General features: G+C 41.3%; 1 protein-coding gene across 1 annotated transcript in view; it reads left to right on the top strand.

Moving 5' to 3' along the window:
- Positions 1-16,225, top strand: part of LOC143511548 (sacsin-like) — a 41,748-nt gene extending 25,523 nt beyond the window's left edge. Inside the window, exons 7-9 of the mRNA XM_077001153.1 lie at positions 14,374-14,398; positions 15,614-15,702; positions 16,183-16,225. Of these exons, the coding sequence (XP_076857268.1) occupies positions 14,374-14,398; positions 15,614-15,702; positions 16,183-16,225 (157 nt within the window). The remainder of the gene's footprint in view (positions 1-14,373; positions 14,399-15,613; positions 15,703-16,182) is intronic.
- Positions 16,226-20,086: the final 3,861 nt, after the last annotated feature.

Below are 20,086 nucleotides of genomic sequence, written 5' to 3'. Positions count from 1 at the left end.
ACATTTTCAGTAATTGCTGGCATTGTCTTTTGCCAAGAAAAAATTTTCAGTCAAATGAAAATTTCTTGCTTTAACCCATGCACTAGACACAGAAAACTGCCCCATTAGCCCCCATATAAATATATCAGAATCAGAATCAGCTTTGTTGAGATTTTTGTGTGTTTTTAACTTGTCATAAATCAGTCATTTTTGGGTTAAACCACACCAAAATATATGAAAATCATCAGCAAGGGGTCCTCTCTCACACAATCTCTTCGTTGAAGCGATAGGTTAAATGGGTCCCGAACTACGACCGTTTGTTCGGAGGGTGCAAATCACATAAAACAAGGCTTCTCCACTCAGAGTGGCAGAGACAGAGTCTCAGTTATTTTTGAATGTCTCTCCCCCTCCCCCACACACGCACGCGCACACACATGCATCTCTCATACCCACAGTCACACACATATACACCACACAGACACACACACATACATACATGCAGATGGGACCGATGGAGCAGAGGGGCAGATGGGCCAGATGGAGCAGATGGGTAGATGGAGCAGAGGGGCAGCTAGAGCAGAAGGGCAGATGGAGCAGAGGGGCAGATGGAGCAGAGGGGCAGATGGAGCAGAGGGGCAGATGAGGGTGAGGGGCAAATGGGGCAGATAGAGCAGATAGAGCAAATGGGGCAGATGGGGTAAAGGGGTAGATGGAGCAGAGGGGCAGATGGGGCAAAAGGGCAGATAAAGCAGAGAGGCAGATGAGGGAGACGGGCAAATGGGGCAGATAGAGCAGAGGGGCAGATGAGGGAGAGGGGCAAATGGGGCAGATAGAGCAGAGGGGCAGATGAGGTAGAGGGGCAGATGGAGCAGAGGGACTGATGGGGCAGATGGAGTAGAGGGGGCAGATGGAGCAGAGGGTCAAATGGGGCAGAGGGGGCACACCTTTTCAAGCCCTATAGTATTTCCTTCAGGAAATGCAAGTCTAGATATATACTGTTCACACACACAATTCATTTAAACATGTGATGTGCAACAACAGTACTAGAATAATTATGTAAATATGTAAACTATTTATTTCATAGTGCAATAATATGTAAATGATTCTTTCTTAGTGTAATAATGGTAATGATTCTTTGTCTAGAGTGCTGTTGCCATTCTGTAAAGAGAGATTTTTGCCTGATGATCTGAACAGCAACACAATCCATCACTTGAGACAAATGGCTGTGATAAGTATGTAAAGTGTTATGTTTTTAATTATTTCAAATTTATTATATTGTTTTCTTGTTATATGAGTTTTTTAGTTTGTTGGTATTTTTAAATCTTTTAAATGATTTAAAATGATTGAATGAATCAAAAGCTGAAGATTTTGATTAAATGTAATTAAATGAAAACACTAGCAATTTGATTCTTTTCCTGTGTTCCAGACCCAGATTTGTATAAACTAATTAATTTGGATGCAAAGAATGTCGCCACACTTGCTAAGAAACACTTGCCCAAAGATTGGAAAGAGGCACAAGCTCATGTGAAATGGAATTCTGAGAAACATGATCATCCACCTAAAACATGGCTGAAAGAATTCTGGAAATTTCTGAATTCTCACTGGGAGGAGTTAAAGGATTTCATTGGCATGCCATTAATCCCTTTGGAACCACTTCAAAAAACAGGTAGTTGTACACTATTAGCAAGATTGGAGAAGAATTCCACTTTGATATTCCAGACTAGCAGAGAGTCTACCTTACCAGACCAGATTCAGAAGGTGGTGCAGACAGTGGGAGGCACAGTCATTAAAAAGGATGATTGTCTCAAGCATCACGATATTGAAAACTATGTCCTGAAAACTTCTCCGAAGAATGTTCTACAAGTCTTTTTGAACTGTGACAGAGACAAGGTCATCAGTGGCATCACTGCTGCTTCCCTTCATGAAAAAGAAGAGATAAAAACATATCTCTCTTCTTTAGAAAGTCTCTCTGCTGCTGAGCAAGCTTTGCTGTCAGCTCTGCCTATCTTCCAACTGATGTCTGGAAAATATGTTGCTGTTCAGTCAAAACAGGCAGTTATTTTGAGGTCCAAGCCATCCATTCCAAAAGATTTGCCTATACCTGAGATCATTGTGCGGTGTTCAAACGAAGCCGACCGAAGATTTCTGATGCTCCTGAACGTTGATCTTCTAGATGCAGCTCAGTTGGCACTTCAGATGGTGGACTGCATTGAGAGAAGGTTCTTCAGCAGTGAAGATGAGCAGGTGATAATGACCTGGATATTAACTCATGGAAGCATCCTCTTCTCACAAAGTGAGGAATTGCTCAGGAAAAGCAAGAATCTCTGTTTCATTAAGACAGGACAAGGAGAGCATAAACAAGCATCAAGTGTATTTGATCCCACAAACAAAGTATTTCAAGATCTTTTTGGGGAAGATTTTTTTCCACCACCAGTTTATAGAACCCCTTTGATGCTTCAGAGCTTGAAACACCTTGGCCTACAGATAAAAGAAGAACAAATTTCCTCAGAAAATGTACTTCATGTTGTATTACAAATCCAAAAACTCCATGTTCATTCACGAAATAAGGCATTTAAAAAGGCAGATGTTCTTGTAAAAGTGTTGAACAGAAACAATTTACTCTCAAAGTTCTCAGATAAGGAGAGAGGAGACCTTATTCAAATGCAATGGGTGCCGTGTGACAATCCAAATACACTGAATATCATGGGCAATCAGAAGAAGGGTCTCTACAAACCAGCAGAAATAAGGTCTTCAAGGTATTCCCCAATTGTGGGACATGTCATGCCACTTACCACAGAGTTAAGTGAGACCATTTGTGAAAAACTTGGCCTTCTTACCCCCCCTCCAGCTGAAAAGGTCTTGGAGAACCTGTGTGTCTTGGGATCAATTGCCACGGTCAAGGCCAACCCAGATTCAGATTATGAATTTAAAAACAAATTACACAGCACTTACGAATTTATGCAAGAAAACATTGAATATTTCAGAGGAGAGATTAATAAGAAATGCACCGCCTGGCTCTGGTGCCAGAATGAGTTTGTCTCACCTCGGGACATAGTGCTGTCCTACCCAGTTGATCTGGATCTGTCCCTTTACATCAGAAAAGTGCCCCAAGAATTTTTACAATATGACAAACTGCTGAAAGAGTTTGGTGTAAAGGAGACACTCTCACATGAGGAGATCGAAGAGATATTCCATGACATAAAACAAAGCATTGATGACAGAGACCCACCTTATGGAGAGCCCTCTGAACTGAAGGTGTCCATTGCCATTCTTGATTGGATGCGGAAAAATGAAAAGCTTATTAGTGTCGATACCCCGGTCCCTGTCAGGGCACCAAACCTGAACTTCAGTCTACAGCCATTGAAGAACACAGTGTTCTGTGACATAAGTGATGAAGGGTTAGATGACCTGAGACAAGACCAAGAGGAATTCCATGTTATTCATGAAGAAGTACTAAGTGTGACTGCAAAATGGCTGAAGATTCCTTTGCTAAGTACCCGCATTTTGAAACCACAGTTCATAAGAGTTGATGAAGAGTATTCAGGAATTGAGCAGTGTGGACAAGCTGAGCCAATCACCCAGAGAATTAAAAACATTCTGAAAGAGTATGATGAGGAAAGTGACATTTTCAAAGAACTCCTACAAAATGCAGAAGATGCTGAGGCAAGTACCTGTGCTTTTCTCCTTGACTACAGAACACAACTTCCTGACGGCCTCATCGATGAAGGAATGGCCTTGTGCAATGGACCCTGTCTTTGGGCCTTTAATGATAAACTTTTCTCTGATGAAGACTGGAAAAACATCATCAGAGTTGGATCTTCCTCAAAAGAAAACAAGATTGAGAAAATCGGTCATTTTGGACTTGGTTTCAATGCTGTTTACCACGTGACAGATATTCCATCTATTTTAAGTGGAAAAAGCCTTCTCATTCTTGACCCAAATGTCACCCACCTGGAGAAGCACATACACAGCAAAGCAAATCCTGGAATCAAACTTGACTTATTCCAGGAGCGGCTGTTCAGGAGATTTCCTGGACAGTTCCAATCCTACCAAGGGATTTTTGATTGTGATCTGTCAAGGGCTAATCATATGTTTTACAGTGGCACTTTGATTAAATTACCATTTCGCACTCCAGAAGAAGCGCTTAAATCAGAAATTAGTTTGAAGGTGTACGACAAGGAGCGCATAAATGCCTTTCAGAAACAGTTGACTGGTGATTCTCAAAATCTTCTGCTATTTCTTAAGAACATAAAATCTGTGCCTGTTCAGATAATTTCTGATGATGCTTTCACTCCACCACTACAAGAACAAATTCAGGAATTATACAAAGTCACCAATGAGGTAGTACATTTTATTAAAATTACAAATGAAATGCACCTCCAAGAAATCAGGAAAACTTTGGAAAACCTTGACTCAAGATACCAAAGGATTGTTGATTGCTTCACAGCATGCATTGCTAAAATAATTCATGAACATGTCGGCACATCCAGCACACAGTATTGGCTTCTCTACTCATGTCTTGGAACTAAAGATTCAATGAGAATGTTTCAGCGAGAAGTACAAGAGTGCAAGTTTTCCTTGCCAGTTGGAGGAGTTGCTGTACCTCTACAAAGAGAAGCAGAAAATGTTTGGTCCCCTGATGAACGCTGTGTGGTTGGGCAGGCTTTCTGTTTCCTTCCTCTTCCCATTGAGACAGGCCTCCCAGTTCATATCAATGGGTCTTTTGCAGTCTCGTCCAACAGGAAAGCTCTCTGGGAAAGTGGTACAAAAATGGAGTGGAACAAAGCATTACTCCAAGATGCTGCAGCTACTGCCTACATCACCACACTGCTCGAGCTGAAGAACATGGCCCAAAATGGGAGTCTTCGAAATTACACGTACTACACATTCTGGCCTAATGGTGAAAGCGTAGGTAAAGCATTTCAACCTTTGGTTCATGCCATTTATTCAGCAGTTGCACAGAACACAAATGACAAATCTCTCAAACTTTTTAGTAACGGACAAACGTGGTGCTCAATTGACAATGCAAGATTTCTGGATCCAAATATTGTAGAAGATGAAGCAGTTGGAGAAGTTGCTCTGAAGGTGTTTCTGAATGACACAGAATCCAGCTACTGTGCAGTTCCTTTGCCATGGGTAAGAAATGGTTTCATTCGCTGTGGTTTCTCTGAGGTAATAAAGGAGAGGACATTTCACTGGGTTGAATTTTATCAAATAGTTTTCAAAAACTTGAATAACTTGGATGCACACTGTAGAAATTCTCTCATTTTGAATGCTATCGATATGCATAACCAGGCAGTTGATGATTTACTGAAAAGTAATCCATGCATTCCCGCACAGAAAGATGGGAAACTTCAGTTCATCAGTAAACTTGTAAACCCTCGTGGAAAGGTAGCGTGCCTGTATGAACCAGAAGAAGGGCGCTTTCTTGATGATAGCCAACAAGACTACTGCACACCAACACGAATCCAGCGACTGTTGGGTTTGGGAATGCTGAGTGACACGCTCACAGTAGAGGAAGTTGTAGAGAGAGCAAAGACAGTTTCCAAAGTTTGGGACCAGGATAGAATAAAAGCACAGGGGTACATTCATTGTCTCTTTGACTGTATGAAGGGATGTCTTCATGATGTCAATTCTCCATACTGGGAAGTACTGGCACATGTATCATTTCTTCCAGCTCGGATTATTGATCAGGACAATAATGCCATGGTTGTCCTTAAAAAGCCATCTGAAGTGTACAGTTACAGGTGCTACAACTTGGTGAACAGGACTGAATTCTCTGTTGACCATTCATATCTGCATATAAAGCCAGATGACCCTCTCCTCACAAACCTGGGGGTGAATGAGAGTCCTCCAGTTAAGACAGTGCTCAAACAACTGAGGGAGGTCCATGATTGTTGTCATGCTGTTGAAAAGTCTGAGCTCCTCCAAGTGGCCCAGAGTTCCTATGATTATCTCAATAAGCATTTGGCTGAAGATGGAGATCCAACAGATATAATTAAACATGCACAATCAATTCAGTTTGTTTTTATCGAAGACCACTTTGTAAATGTGCAGTCAGTGGCCAAGAATGGTGAATTTGAGGGAAAACCATACCTGTATGTACTCCCTCCCTTGTTCTCCAAATATGAAAAGCTCTGGAAATGTGTTGGCATCAAAGAAAAGTTTTCTGCAGACCAGTTTACTGCTGTACTTGAGAAAATGAGTACTACACCTGGCCCACTTTCAAAATCAGACCTTCATATCTGTTTCTCCATAGTTACAAAAGGATTGTATGAGTCTAAAGAAGGAAAGGTTCAAGACTGTCTCCTACCTGATGAACGAGGTGTGTTGACATGTGCAAGTAAACTCAACTTCAATGACAGTCCTTGGATGCCAGTGGAAGCTGGGCTAAAATTCTGCCACAAACTGATATCTCGGAGTGTTGCTTGTTATTTTGGTGTAATCACAACAAGACACCACACAATGAACAACCATCGAGTTGCAGGGTTTTCCCTTTTTACTAAAGAGTTTGGACAAAGGGAGAAACTCACAGTTCGAATAAAAAACATAATTGATGCATATCCATCTAAGAAAGATATTCTTAAAGAACTCCTTCAGAATGCTGATGATGCAGGGGCAACAGAAATCCACTTTGTATGGGATAAAAGAGTACACAGCACCACAAAAGTATTTGGAGAAAAATGGCAGTCACTTCAAGGCCCAGCACTGTGTGTGTACAACAACAGAAAATTCTCTGATGAAGACCTGCAAGGCATTCAGCATCTAGGGGAAGGAGGAAAACATGGCACCTTGGGAAGAACTGGGAAATATGGACTTGGTTTTAATTCGGTTTACCAGCTGACTGATTGTCCTTCTGTATTAACTGGTGATGAACATCTCTGCATATTCGATCCTAATCTAAAATATGTGGAAAGTAGTACAAAAGAATCACCAGGCTGCATGTATTCAATGGAAGCAACATTCAAAGAGACTTTCAAGGATGTTTACTTAACTTTTCTTCCTGACAAATTTGCTCTTAAGTCTGGAACAATGTTCAGGCTTCCCCTCAGGACAGCAAAAATGGCAAAAGAATCTGAGATATCTCGAGTTGTCATTAGCAATAATGAGATGAAAGAACTTTCCCAGTCTTTGACTGAAGATCCCGAGGGACTGATTCTCTTCTTGAAGAACATCACAAAAATACAATTCCATGAAATCAACAAGGATGGCACTGAAAAGAATCATTTTCTAGTTGAGAAAACCACATCTCATAATTCCATACATGAAAGGGAAATTTTTCATAACCATGTTCAGGAATGTCTCAAATCTGGAAATGCTAATCCATATCAAATAATATACAATGTGCAGATCTCATCTGGCAAAAAACAGAGCCAATGGGTTGTTGCAGAACGGTATGGCTCCTTCACACAAATCCATGAGAGAGGAGGAGAGGGAGAAGGCCCTTCAAATCTCAAAGTCCCTCAAGTGGCTCTGGCAGCTTGCACAAAACCAAATGAGACTGAATTTCATGGACGAGCGTTTTGCTCTCTACCACTGCCAGTCCGAACTGGTCTTCCTGTCCATGTAAATGGAAACTTTGAAGTGGATTTTTCTAGAAGAGATTTGTGGAAGGAGGATGCTGAGAGTTTAAAAACAGAGTGGAATCGATCACTGAAACTAAACTCCATTGCACCTCTGTACGCTGACCTCCTAACACATCTCTGTACAACATTTAAAATGGATAAACCCCGCTGTTTGACTCTTCTCTCATCAGATCTGGACTTTAATTTCAGATATTGTCCATCTGTGTCTAAACAAGTTTCTCCAATTTGGCATGAAATGATCGTTGAAGTCTACAAATCAATCAACAAACGAAATCTTCCTGTGATCCCTGTTCTAAAAAGAGAGGGAAAGGATCATTCACATTCCTCAGATCCCAAGTACAGAGTTACCTGGTCCAGTATCTCAAAACCAGATTCAACAGATTCACCTCATTTCATGACACGTGACCCTGATGGCATCCTCCAAATTTTAGAGCGAGCTGGAATGAAGTTGGTACCATACTCGTCAAAAATGGAAGAAATTAAAGAGAGTTTTAAAACAGCTGAGATAAAAGTCTTTGAAGTTGTGCCTTTATCCGTGATTACATATTTGAAGAAAAAAGCACTGAATGATCCTTCAAAAAGTTCTGATGATTTACCTTTACCGATTAGCCAGACTTTGATACAAGATGGACGAAGTTGTTCAAAGATCCTGGACTTTTGTCTAAATACTGAAAATAAGAAATACTGCTCTGATGAACTCCGTGGCCTCCCTCTCCTACTGACTCAAGACCAGATGTTAATGAAGTTCAACTCTGACACACCAAAGCTAATCTCAAAATTTAGCCAAATATTTCAGGGACATGAAGCTGAATTTGCAGACTTTGATGTTAATAATAAGCACATCAGAATTTTACAAGAAGGTAAATACATTGAAAAATTGTCTATCTCGGTAGCAGCAAAGATTCTGAAACCAGTTCTGCAGCAACTGCTCCAACGGCTACCCTGTAATGAGATGAATGGACTTCACACGGCAGACGCAGATGTGATCACATGGCTGAAAACACTCTGGATGTTTTTTGAGGATGAACTCAAAGGGGATTCAAAAAACAAAACAAGTGACTCCCTAAGTGAAGTTAAAGCCCACTTCCTTGACAGCCCCATTTTGCCTGTTATTTGCCCCAGTCAAAACAACACCTGTTTCCTACAAACAATCAGGAATCTACAAACTGTTGTTCAGGATCCTGACAATGACATGTCTTCCACTCTCATCAAACTCGGATTCATGGCAATAGATTGTAAATTTTTCCTAGGTCTTCATCAGTTTCTACGTCACTATGTAGTGCCAGAACTCCTAAATATCAGTGACACCACTTCTGTTTTGAAACAGTTGTATTGTGTTCATGATTCAAAGTTTGAGGTGCTTTCTGGTGATGAAGCTGAGAAGCTGCAATTTTTCTTGCAATCTGGGATCAACTCCTCCAAGAACACAGATGAGTATAAAATAATGCTCAAGACCTTGCCCTTGTTTGAGACAATATCTGGAAAACGTCAGAGAATTCATTTGCAAAGAAATGTGTTCATACTTAAAACTGAATTTGACAGAACGTTTCCAGAATTGTACACGTTGCATGACATGAACACGATTTTCCTTAAGGATACTGCAATAAACCACCAATTGTCACAACATCTAAACATCCCAGTTTTAGGGGATTTAGAATACTGTGTACAATTCATGCTTCCCTCTGTGAACAGCCTGATGGGGACCCAGCTTCTTGATTTAGTAAAACTCATAGTGGAACTGAGACAAAAATCTAACTACAAGGAGTATAATAACACTATTGCCTCAAAATTGAGAAATGTCAGATTCATTCATGATGATCATGGCTGCATTCAGATGGCCTCATACTTCTTTGATGACAAAGTAGACCTTTATAAGGTTATGCTTCCAAAAGAGAGGTTTGTGCCAAAGTTATTTTGGGGGTTGTTCAATAATTCAAGTACTCAAGCAAAGTGCTTTCTGAAGGAACTGGGACTGAAACATAAGGTGTCAGAGAATGAAATAATTGATTTTGCTTGTCAAATTGAATCTGATGCCAGAGGTAAAACTGATCTGCAAGTACTTAAACACAGATCCTTAACATTGCTTAAGACCGTTCTGAGTAATGAGAAAAAATCAAATTTTCTGCAAGCAATTGCACACATCAAATTCAATTTTCCTGTGCAAATTGAGTCAAGACTGTGTGATTATCACAAAGCTTTTGCCGAAGAACGAGAAGTTGTAGCCATTAAAGGATCACTGCTGGAGAAAGATCCTGCTAATCAGTGTCTCATATGGACTGCCATGCCCATATTACCCTCTAAAGACTACTCTGTAAATCAGCTAGATGCCCTGAAGGGTGCAGGTGCATTTGATAACCCCAACTCTGAACACATTGTGCAGAACCTCAACAATATCTGTAGTTCTCAATGCAAAACAGAAATGCTAATAGACACAAGAGCTAGAGTGTTCAGTAGTTCATATGCACACCTACAGTCAGTTGACTTTAACACATCTGAGCTGGCTAACCTCCCTGTTGTACTCACTGAAAAGGACACACACCTTGTGAAACCTAGCCAGGTAGTTTTCACACTTCCTAATGCTCCAGAGTTTAGGCCCTATTTGTATGTCATTCAAGCGGAAAATATGAAGTATGCAGAATTCTTCAAGAAGATTGGTGTTAAAGAAAAGGCCAGTGCCTCACAACTTTGTATGGTGCTCCAGGAAATTTACTCCGAGACTCATGACAAGGAAATGCTTCAACCAAACCAGCAGAAAACGGTCCAGCATGCTGTCCAGGAGCTTTTATGTCTGCTTAAGGAGGACGCAAAAGCACATGACCAGATCAGCACGCTGTATCTCCCATCAGCAGATGGGAAACTTTACCAATCACACACACTGTTTTTCAATGACACTGTCTTTCAAGCCAAAAGATTAGAAAACTCTCTGGAAACAAAACTAAAGCTGCTTGTGAAATTAAACAAGTGCCACCTTGGAAATGACCGCTATGAGCATCTACATCTATTGCAGCTGATGCCCCAGGAAATTCGCCCCAAATTCCTCTCTCGGGTAATTTCTGAGAGCCTAGCTGGTACACACGTGGACCACTGTGATAATGGAAAGGCATGTGATTTTAGTGGTTGGTTTGAAAAACACTTGTCTTCTCTTGAATTTCTCCATGGTCTTATCTGTTTGATCAGAGAACAGAGCAATGGTACCATTACACAAAAAGATGCTGCATTGATGTGTCAAAGAGCATTTGGTAGAATACAAATTGTGTGTTGCAGGGATCTCCAAACTGAACTTTTGTTAAACCAGGAGCCTCTTGTGGGAACCAAGACAGAAACGCAGGTCTATGTGAAGAAACAGCAAGATGGTTGTATATTCTATTTGAAACACAATGACAGTATGGCTGCCAAAGTAGTGACTGAAGTCAATGTTCATCTATCGAGAGAAATCAATGGTCTTCTTGAAAACACCCTGGACTCTTTAAAGCTACCAGTGCTTGGACAGCTTTTGTTATGTGATTTTATGGAGGACGTTGAAAGAACCTTGCAGCAACATGGAATCTTTAACAGTGTGAGTGAAGAAGTACTTGGTGTCTGTCCAAGTCCTGGAAGTCCTGTACCAGAAGAGTGGTACGATTCCCTTGATATGCACCCCCTCAACAGTTTTGAAAAAGGTGAATATGTAGCTTTCAGAAAAGATGAATCAAAAATTCAATACTTTTTTGCCATTGTGGTAGAATGTATGGATGTGTTATCAGGATCTGTGAGGCATATACCATCAAGGTATAAAATACAGGTTGGAACTGATGAGTTTATTGAAGTTAGTTCTCTAGATCTCTATCAGTTTAAGAGAGAAAAGGATTTGGCTCTGGTCACAAATAGCACCTGCACAGAAATTGACATTTTGCCAGTGGGTGGACCCTCACAGGAGAGGCCCAAACCACAGAACCTGGAGGAGGCCAAAAGAGAGATAGATCAAGTCTTAAAGGACATCTGGAACATGTCAAATGAGGACAAAACGAAGGCCATTAGACGCCTTTACTTAAGGTGGCATCCAGACAAGAACCTGGACAACACAGATCTTGCCAACGAAGTTTTCAAATATTTGCTGAACAAAATTGATGAGCAAAACAGAGGCTGTTCTCAACCCAGGACATCCTCCAACTGGAATGACTTCACACATTACTACTCCAAATGGAATAACGAGGCCAGGTCTCAAAGGAGGGGCCGACAGCAATTCTATCAAAACCGCTACAGATATCATTTTTCGTCACCTCACCCAGAAGCCCTAAGACCAGACCGAGAGGAAGCTAAGCGCTGGTCCAGACAGGCCCAGAGAGATCTAGCTGCTGCGCACAGTGAGGCTGACGGAAGCCCAGAGTGGCGCTTGTTCAAGGTGCATCAGGCAGTGGAAAAAGCCCTCATCGCTACGGAGTACCGGAGGAACGGAAAACACCCCAGCAACCCCTCCATCACAAGCCTTATGCAGCAGGCATCCCACTATGCCCCCTACCTGAGCCATTTACCCAGTACTTTGACCCAGCTCAGAGCTCTTGGTGTGGATGCAAAGAAAACGCAGTACCCAAACCACCACCCACCACCCCACATCCCAAACGGACGGTTCAGATCTGAAGATGCAAAAAAGGCAGTCGACATAGCAACAGAACTGCTGATGAAACTGGAGCAGTACATTACAGAATGATCACGTTTAGAGTTAAAATAGAAACTTCAGTGCCATGTTTTGTTCTGCTTCTTGATTTTGAACATAAAACAGCAGAAACTGAAGCATGAAAATGTTAATTCATTTGATCTTTTTTTTTTTTTGCTTTTTTCCTCATAAATCCATAAATTCCATAATCCAGAATTATTTTATATAATTTCACATTACAAATCTACATATCCATCATATCCTCTTAATCATTACACATTTTTGAATTGTTCTAGTGTTTTAATATTCTAGTTTTCTTACAGATGTTCTTTGTAGTGCTCTTCAGACAATAAAGTTTGAACACATTTGTAAAGTCACTAAGTTGTACCGTTTTTTCATCTTGAGTACTGTATACAAAAGCTGACATGTATAATGCCTGCCTTCAATTCATATAATAACACCCCACTCTTCATGCAAGAATGTGAGTCACCATCAGTCCATTAACTTATTTGTTAAGTATGTTATGGTGTGCTGAATTATAACAGCACATTTTGCAGCGTTAAATCCTTCAAAACACAGCATTACAAATAAATCGCGTTTAGTTTGAGTTGAATTTTGGCTACTTTGCCTGAGAAACATATGAGACCTTCTGTAAAAAAATATTAAAGCTGAAGTGGAATCAGATCCTGCAATATGGAAATGACCCACAACATACCAGTAAATCCACCAAGGACTGGCTGAGGGTCCTAGAACAGCCACGTCAGAGCCCAGATCTTCATCCCACTGAGGTGCTGTGGGGTAACTTGGGAAAAAGGCTGTACATGCAAGGAACTCCTCAAACTTCTCACAGATGTTTGCTGTGAACTCTGAATTGAGGAGTGGGGCAAATGTTCCTGAGCGATGTCAGAGAAATGGAGATGGCTACAAGAAGAGCCTCACTGACATTTCAGCCAAGGGGAGCAACTCTAGCTTTTGGGGGTCAACACTAGCTATTAGGGGACAACCAACTATTGGGGGACAGACTATTAGGGGGCATCTCTAGCTATTAGTGGGCAAGGTGTCCTGGCGTTTCTCAGAATACACAATTGTGTTAATATGAGTAAAACAAGGTTAATGTTGTTTGTTGTTTACCTGCAATCAAATCGCTTTCATTTCCTGAGATAAAAAATTTGATAAGACATTGATATGTGAACATAGAAAATATATTACTTGGCTTTTGTAATTGCCAACTTACCATCTAAGTATGACACTTGTTGATTATATGTATTGTGTATCTTGTGTATGTTATGATTTGTTGTATGTTTGCATGTTTTATGTTGCTCTCTTGGCCATGTCATTCTTGGAAAAGAGGTTTTTAATCTTAATGAGTCTTTTCCTGGTTAAAGGAAAGGATACTACTACTAGTTTCATGTATGAATGAACTAGTTTCATTTCTGATGAAGACAACAGTGTAACTAATAACTAATAAAATTCCTCCTGAAATACACCTAACTGAAGATCCTTGATACTACAGATTTTCTGTCATTTTGTAATAGGTATATTACATTAAAGTATGTATTTTTATTTTCAGTGTATCATCTGTATATTAAGACGTTAAATAAATACAGAACACATTTATTGACCCAGTCTGCCTGTGGGTATGCTTGGTATTGGATCCCATGTTTTGCCAGATACTTCATTACATTTGATGTGTTCCCCTTTACACCCAATGATTTTCAATTTTTTTCACATCCTGGAGTCCTTTTTGGAGAAAAACAACCACACTTTAGACCATTTAGTTGTAGCCATTTTAACTGTGTATAAGGTTCCATCTAGAAGAAGAACCTTTATTAATTCCTTTTAGAGGGATTCCTCTCTGCATTTAACACATCCAGAATGAGCACATGCAGACCCGGAGTAGTGAGCAGCCACCTGCAGCAGAGCCTGGGGAGCAGGTGGGGGGTTACGAGGTTAGAGACCTCGCTCAAGGGCCCTTCAGCCAGGAGGATTGCTGTCCATGGGGCTTGAATCACCAACCTTACAGGGCCAGATCCATGTCACTAACCTTTAGGCAATAGATGCCCCAGCTACAAGCCAACAGTCAGAATATACTGCCATCAGAGCAAATATGATGTTAACTAGCAATGGCAACGTGGTATTCTGTAATGCTTCTGTTTCCTGTACCATCTTTTTCAGAGCTCAGCTCAGGCATTTAAAGCAGGTAAGTACTGTGTGTGTGACAGTAGTGTGATAACACCAGTATGCGGTTTACATGGAAGTACTGTGTGCAGTGTGATAACACCACTATGTGGTTTTAAATATGTATTGTGTGTTACAAAATTCCTCAACAAAATGATGATTTACGTTGTGGATGTATATTTTTGAAAAACTTCATTAAACTAATTGTTTGTTTTCACCTGGTCACTTTTAATTCCTGAAGATGTCATAATTTGCAAAATGTGGTAAGATTAACCTGACTGGACAAAAGTCACCATCTTATCACCACTTTCATTAAAAGTCCTGTTTGATTTCAGTAAGCATTCTTATTCAAATGGTAATTGGCCCAAAATGCAAACATGTCTATGACAAACATATTACAGCACACGCATGCTATACAGGCATGACAAGATGGTGAATGACCATTAGGATGTCTAAACTGTACTGTTCTGCTTGTGCATTTTCATACTTTAGCGATAAGTGGTAGGTGGTACGTGATATGCAATTAGACTCTTCTAAATATTCAGAAAAGGGGATGAAACATTTAATTTAAAAAAACTTCCTAAATAAAGTAAACATTAACTCATCCATATAAATTATGTTACATGTTCTTGTTTACTAGGGTTGGATATTTCAGTACCAGTATGATTTCAGTGTCTCTTTTTGGGACCACTTAAAGAGATAGTTTCACAACAATAAAATAAGCATGACTTTTAAAACTGAAGTTTGAGTGGGTTTAGAGCTGGTGGTGTGTATTTATGATGTATTTATGTACTTATGATGGCTCTTTGTTGCTGTTGAACTCCAGTGTTTGTTAACAATGTTAGTAGCTTTTGATTTCAACTCAAGCCAAGATTTGGACTCCAAACACATCTTGACTGATCGCCTGCATATGAGGTATGTTGAAAATCATGTAGACATGATTTTCTACTGAAATGCACTTTTAAAACCACATACTGATGTTATCACACTAGTCTATCAAATACACACACTTACTTCCTTTAAAACTACATACTGATATTATCACACTGCTGTTACATGTACAGTACATTCTTCTGTTTGTCATCAATTCATCACACGTTTTTTACACATAACAATGATATGCATGTCAAGTCTTGCCCTGCTAGCCCTTTAATAACCTATAACCATTACTTTTAGTTAGGGTTTCTTTCTTTTTATCTAATTTCCTTCTTTATTAATTTATTTGTATCTTATCCAGAGACCCTACTCCACGCCAGGGCAAACACAACCCTGTGTGGGTGTTGTACTTTTCTTCAGCCTGAGTGCCACAGGACCACATCTGCATGGGTGTCTCACTACAGCAAGACACATGGGACATCATTACCACAGGAATCACTGTTGCCTTCACCTTCCATATCTTTTCCAGCTTTTCTTTCAGCCCTTTCAGAAAATTAGCTTCTTATATTCCTTATCCCTGGTGTTACCATCACATTGGGATCACATCTATCACGTTTGTTTATCACTACGATGTCTGGTTGCTTATTCATTTACCATTTTATCGGTTTGAATCTGGAAGTCCCACAGGATCTTGTTGTCCCAGAGGAGCCTGGTTGTTCTTCACCACTTTTGGAAGTGTTCCTCTTTGACCTTGGGACTTCCAGCCCATACTCAGCACAGATGTTTCTGTACACTATACCACTGTACACTATAGCCACTGTACACTGTACAGTATAGCCATTTTGTTATGGTGTTCCATGTAAGCTGTGTCTGCTAGCATCTCGCACCCCACTGTTATGTGCTAGATCATCTCAATGGGCATCTTTGCAGATCTCTGCACAGCCTGCATCTGAGGTCCTGCCTGGTGTGGTAGACCCCAGCCTGTATTGATCTTGTATTAAAGCTTGTTCCTGTGCTGCCATGGTTTCCGCCTCTGTGCTGTCCAGCCTTTTCCAGCCAGCAGTCGGATTTCTACATATCGGCCTCTTCCATTATTTGCTGGTGATTTATCTACCCATGATGCACCTGCTCCTCTTCATTCCCTTAGCACCTTGTCACCTGATGTTCTCCTGGACCTTGGTTGTTTTTGATAGTGGCTCTGATGCTCACAGTTTCTGATCACACTCACACTGATGCTCATAGTGGCTTATATCTCCTCTTTTGGCCAGGTTATACCAGCCGGGTATCTTATGAGTGTAGGTGTTGATAGACTCGATCTTGTTCTTCTTCTTGGATTGTATTGATTCCACTAATTTTACCTGGATTGCACTAATTTGAAAATCCAGCAAGCTTGTGTAAAATTCCTGGAAGGAGTTTTACTTTCTGAACCTGGAATGTCCACCTCTACTTTTAAACTCATATTTTAATATTCTTTTATCTGTTGCAAAACTTGCAATTGGCACAGTAAGTTAGTCCCGAGGCATGAGGCATACGGCCACACACAGCCGCTCAAACCCTGCCTCTATCCCAATCACCTTGCTAATGTAGGTAAATCTAACTAAGATCTTGTTAAACCTGTTCCATCTTGCTAAATCTGTTCCTGGATTAGACCCACATGTACCTGCCATCAGTGCTGTGCATTACAGCCCTGCAGACAGCAGGGAAGTCCATATGCTTGAGTGCCTGAGCAGCACAAATGACGTTGTCTTGTTTGTTTTGTTTGTTTTGCTGTTAATAGCCAGTATTTACTTGCTGCCTCACCAGCTTTATTTCATTCTATTGCTGAATGTTTTTGTTGTGGTAAATAAAGATTCTCTAAGCAGAGTCTCATTATGGACTCTATACTACTCTGTCTTCTGTTACTTTTTACATTCTTGATCATTCATTTAAATTACTTGCATCACTTTTGGTTTTCTTCAAGTGCCCTCTGGTAAGCCGACAAATTCAACATTGTATTTGCTACATTCATTAAAACTGTATCATAAATCATGATTTAAAGTCTATTTTAAGGTTGTTACACAACTCACTACCACACTGATGCAGGTGCCTGATCCGCCCCATGGAAAGAGAGTAGAACGCAGACTGAAGTGCATTTCTGACTTTTCACTCCGCATCAGCGTCAATGACAGCTCTGTGAACATCACATCACATTATACAGAAGCAAGTTGAAATTATCTCTACACAAATGTATGTGTGTGTCTACGAAGATTGAAGGTGAGTAACTGCAGTATATTTTTGTACTAACTATAAAACACAACATTTTCAGAGAAACAACATTTCGGATAGTGATCATTCAGCTGTGCAAGCAGAGAGCTTCTGAATTAGTAGGAGGAGCAAAATGTGATCCAGAAGCACTTTGCTTGTGTCGCCGATGAAGGACCTTTATACAAATGTCCTGTTTCTTTGGAAATTACGCACATGCGCACACACACATACACTATACAATAGAATAGAATAGAAACAGCCTTTATTGTCCCACAGGTGGGAAATTTAGGTGTAACAGCAGCTGCAGATGATAAACAAAAAGTTAAAACAGGACAGTATCAACAATAATAATTATTATATATACTGTACAGAACTATACCAGTTTTGGGTTCACTTGGAAATGTACATTGGAAATGTGCCAGTATATTGAACCCTAAAACAGCACAGACTATTTACAATATATATAATTTACAATAAATTTGTCTCCAATATCCTTGTTGTAGTTTTGTTGTGAGCAGTGGTGGTTACAGAGCCTTATGGCTGCAGAGAGGAACGATCTGCGCAGACGCTCCTTTGTGTATTTTTCAATTTTTCGTAGCAATCAGTCACTGAACAAGCTCTCCATTTCAGTAACAGCATCATGCATGGGATGAGAGACCTTGTCCATCATTGATGTTAATTTGGAGTCCTTCTGTCTCCCACCACCTGCACTGAGGCAAGGGGACATCCTAGGACAGAGCTGGCCTTCTTGAGGAGTTTATCTAACTACTTCCTCTCTGCTGCGGATAAGCTGCTAATCGAACATACTACTGCATAAAGATGACTGATGCGACTACAGAGTCGTAGAAGGTTTTCAGAAGACCTCAGCCTCCTCGGCAAGTGGAGTCTGCTCTGCCCTTCCTGTAAAGCGCATCAGTGTTGAGTCCAGTCCAGCTTATTGTTCAGGTGAACACCCAGGTACTTATAGGTGTCTACTATCTCAATGTCCACTCACTGGATGTTCAACAGCATCAGTGTGATGGGTCTGCGTATGCGGAAATCCACCACCAGCTCCTTGGTCTTTGATCAGGAAGTGGTTCTGCTGGCACCAGTCCACAAAGTCCTGAGTCCACTGTCTATACTTTGCGTAATCCCCGTCTGTGATGAGGCCAACTATGGCAGAGTCATCAGAGAACTTCTGCAGATGGCAGTGTGGGGAGTTGATGGAGAAGTCTGTAGTGTAGAGGGTGAAGAGGAACAATGCCAGCACAGTTCCTTGTGGGCCCCCCGTACTGCAGGCCAGCCTGTCAGAGACACAGTCCTGTGTCCTCACGTACTGCAGACCAGCCTGTCAGAGACACAGTCCTGTGTCCTCACGTACTGCAGACCAGCCTGTCAGAGACACAGGCCTGTGTCCTCACGTACTGTGGATGGTCAGTGAGTTAGTCCAGTATCCACTGGATCAGGTGGTGGTCCACTCCTGACAGCTCCAGCTTGACCCTCAGACGTCCTGGCTGTATGGTGTTGAAAGCACTGGAGAAATCAAAGAACATGATCCTCACAGTGTTACCAGGCTTCTCTAGGTGGGTCAGAGCTCTGTGCGGGAGGTAGATGATGGCATCATCCACCCCGATGCCAGGCCGGTAGGTGAACTGCAGTGGGTCCGACGAAGACGTCAACAGAGGGGCATAGATAGTTGAGGACAAGCCTCTCAAGGGTCTTCATTAGATGTGACATCAGGGCTACCGGCCTGTAACTGCTCAGATTGTTTGGGTGCTTGGTCTTTGGTACCAGTACCACACAGCAGGTCTTCCACAGTTGGGGTACTGTCCCCAGTTTCAGGCTCAGGTTGAACATGTAACCCAAAATGCCATACAATTGATGCGCACAGCACCTCAGTAGCCTGGAGCTGATGCCATGTGGACCTGCAGCCTTACGCACCTTGATCTTACGGAGCTCATTTCTCACTTGATGAATTGAAAAGGACAAGATGGAGGTGGGGAAATGGGCTGTGGGATATAGTCATCTGAGATGGGGGAGAACAGCTGTGAGATGGAGACCACTGAAATGAATGGGGAACATGATGGTTGAGAGCCAAGAGGTGTTAGGTCTGAGGTGGGGGATGGGGGCTGTGGGATGCAGTCATCTGAAGAGAAAGGGGTGGTTGATGGCTGAGAACCTAGAGGTGCAAGTTCCTGAGAAGTTGGCAGATAAGTTGGCAGACATGATGATGGATAAGGATGATGGGGCTGACAGCTGGGATGGCTATGCTGGGGGAGGGGTGGGTGACTGGTCAAACCTGTTAAAAAACTTGTTCACAAAGTTGTTCACCCACTCTGTCTCCAACAATCTTAGGGCTTGTGTTGTGGCATGAGATTGAAGTCAAACTACTCCAACCACCCCTGATGTTGCTCTGCTGCAGCTGGTCTTCCATCTTCTTCCTGTAGGTGTTTTTTCCATCCCTGATTTTCCTTCTCAGTTCCTACTGCACAGATCTCAGCTCCTCCTTATTTCCTGATCTAAAGGCTCTTTTCTTCTTCTTCAGGAGAGCCGTAAGTTCAGGGTTGATCCAGGGTTTGTTGTTTGAAAAACACTGTACCCTCTTGATGTA

This window comes from Brachyhypopomus gauderio, chromosome 4, assembly GCF_052324685.1.
Source record: "Brachyhypopomus gauderio isolate BG-103 chromosome 4, BGAUD_0.2, whole genome shotgun sequence".
Lineage (NCBI taxonomy): Eukaryota > Metazoa > Chordata > Actinopteri > Gymnotiformes > Hypopomidae > Brachyhypopomus > Brachyhypopomus gauderio.
This window is presented reverse-complemented; position numbering and strand designations above follow the sequence as displayed.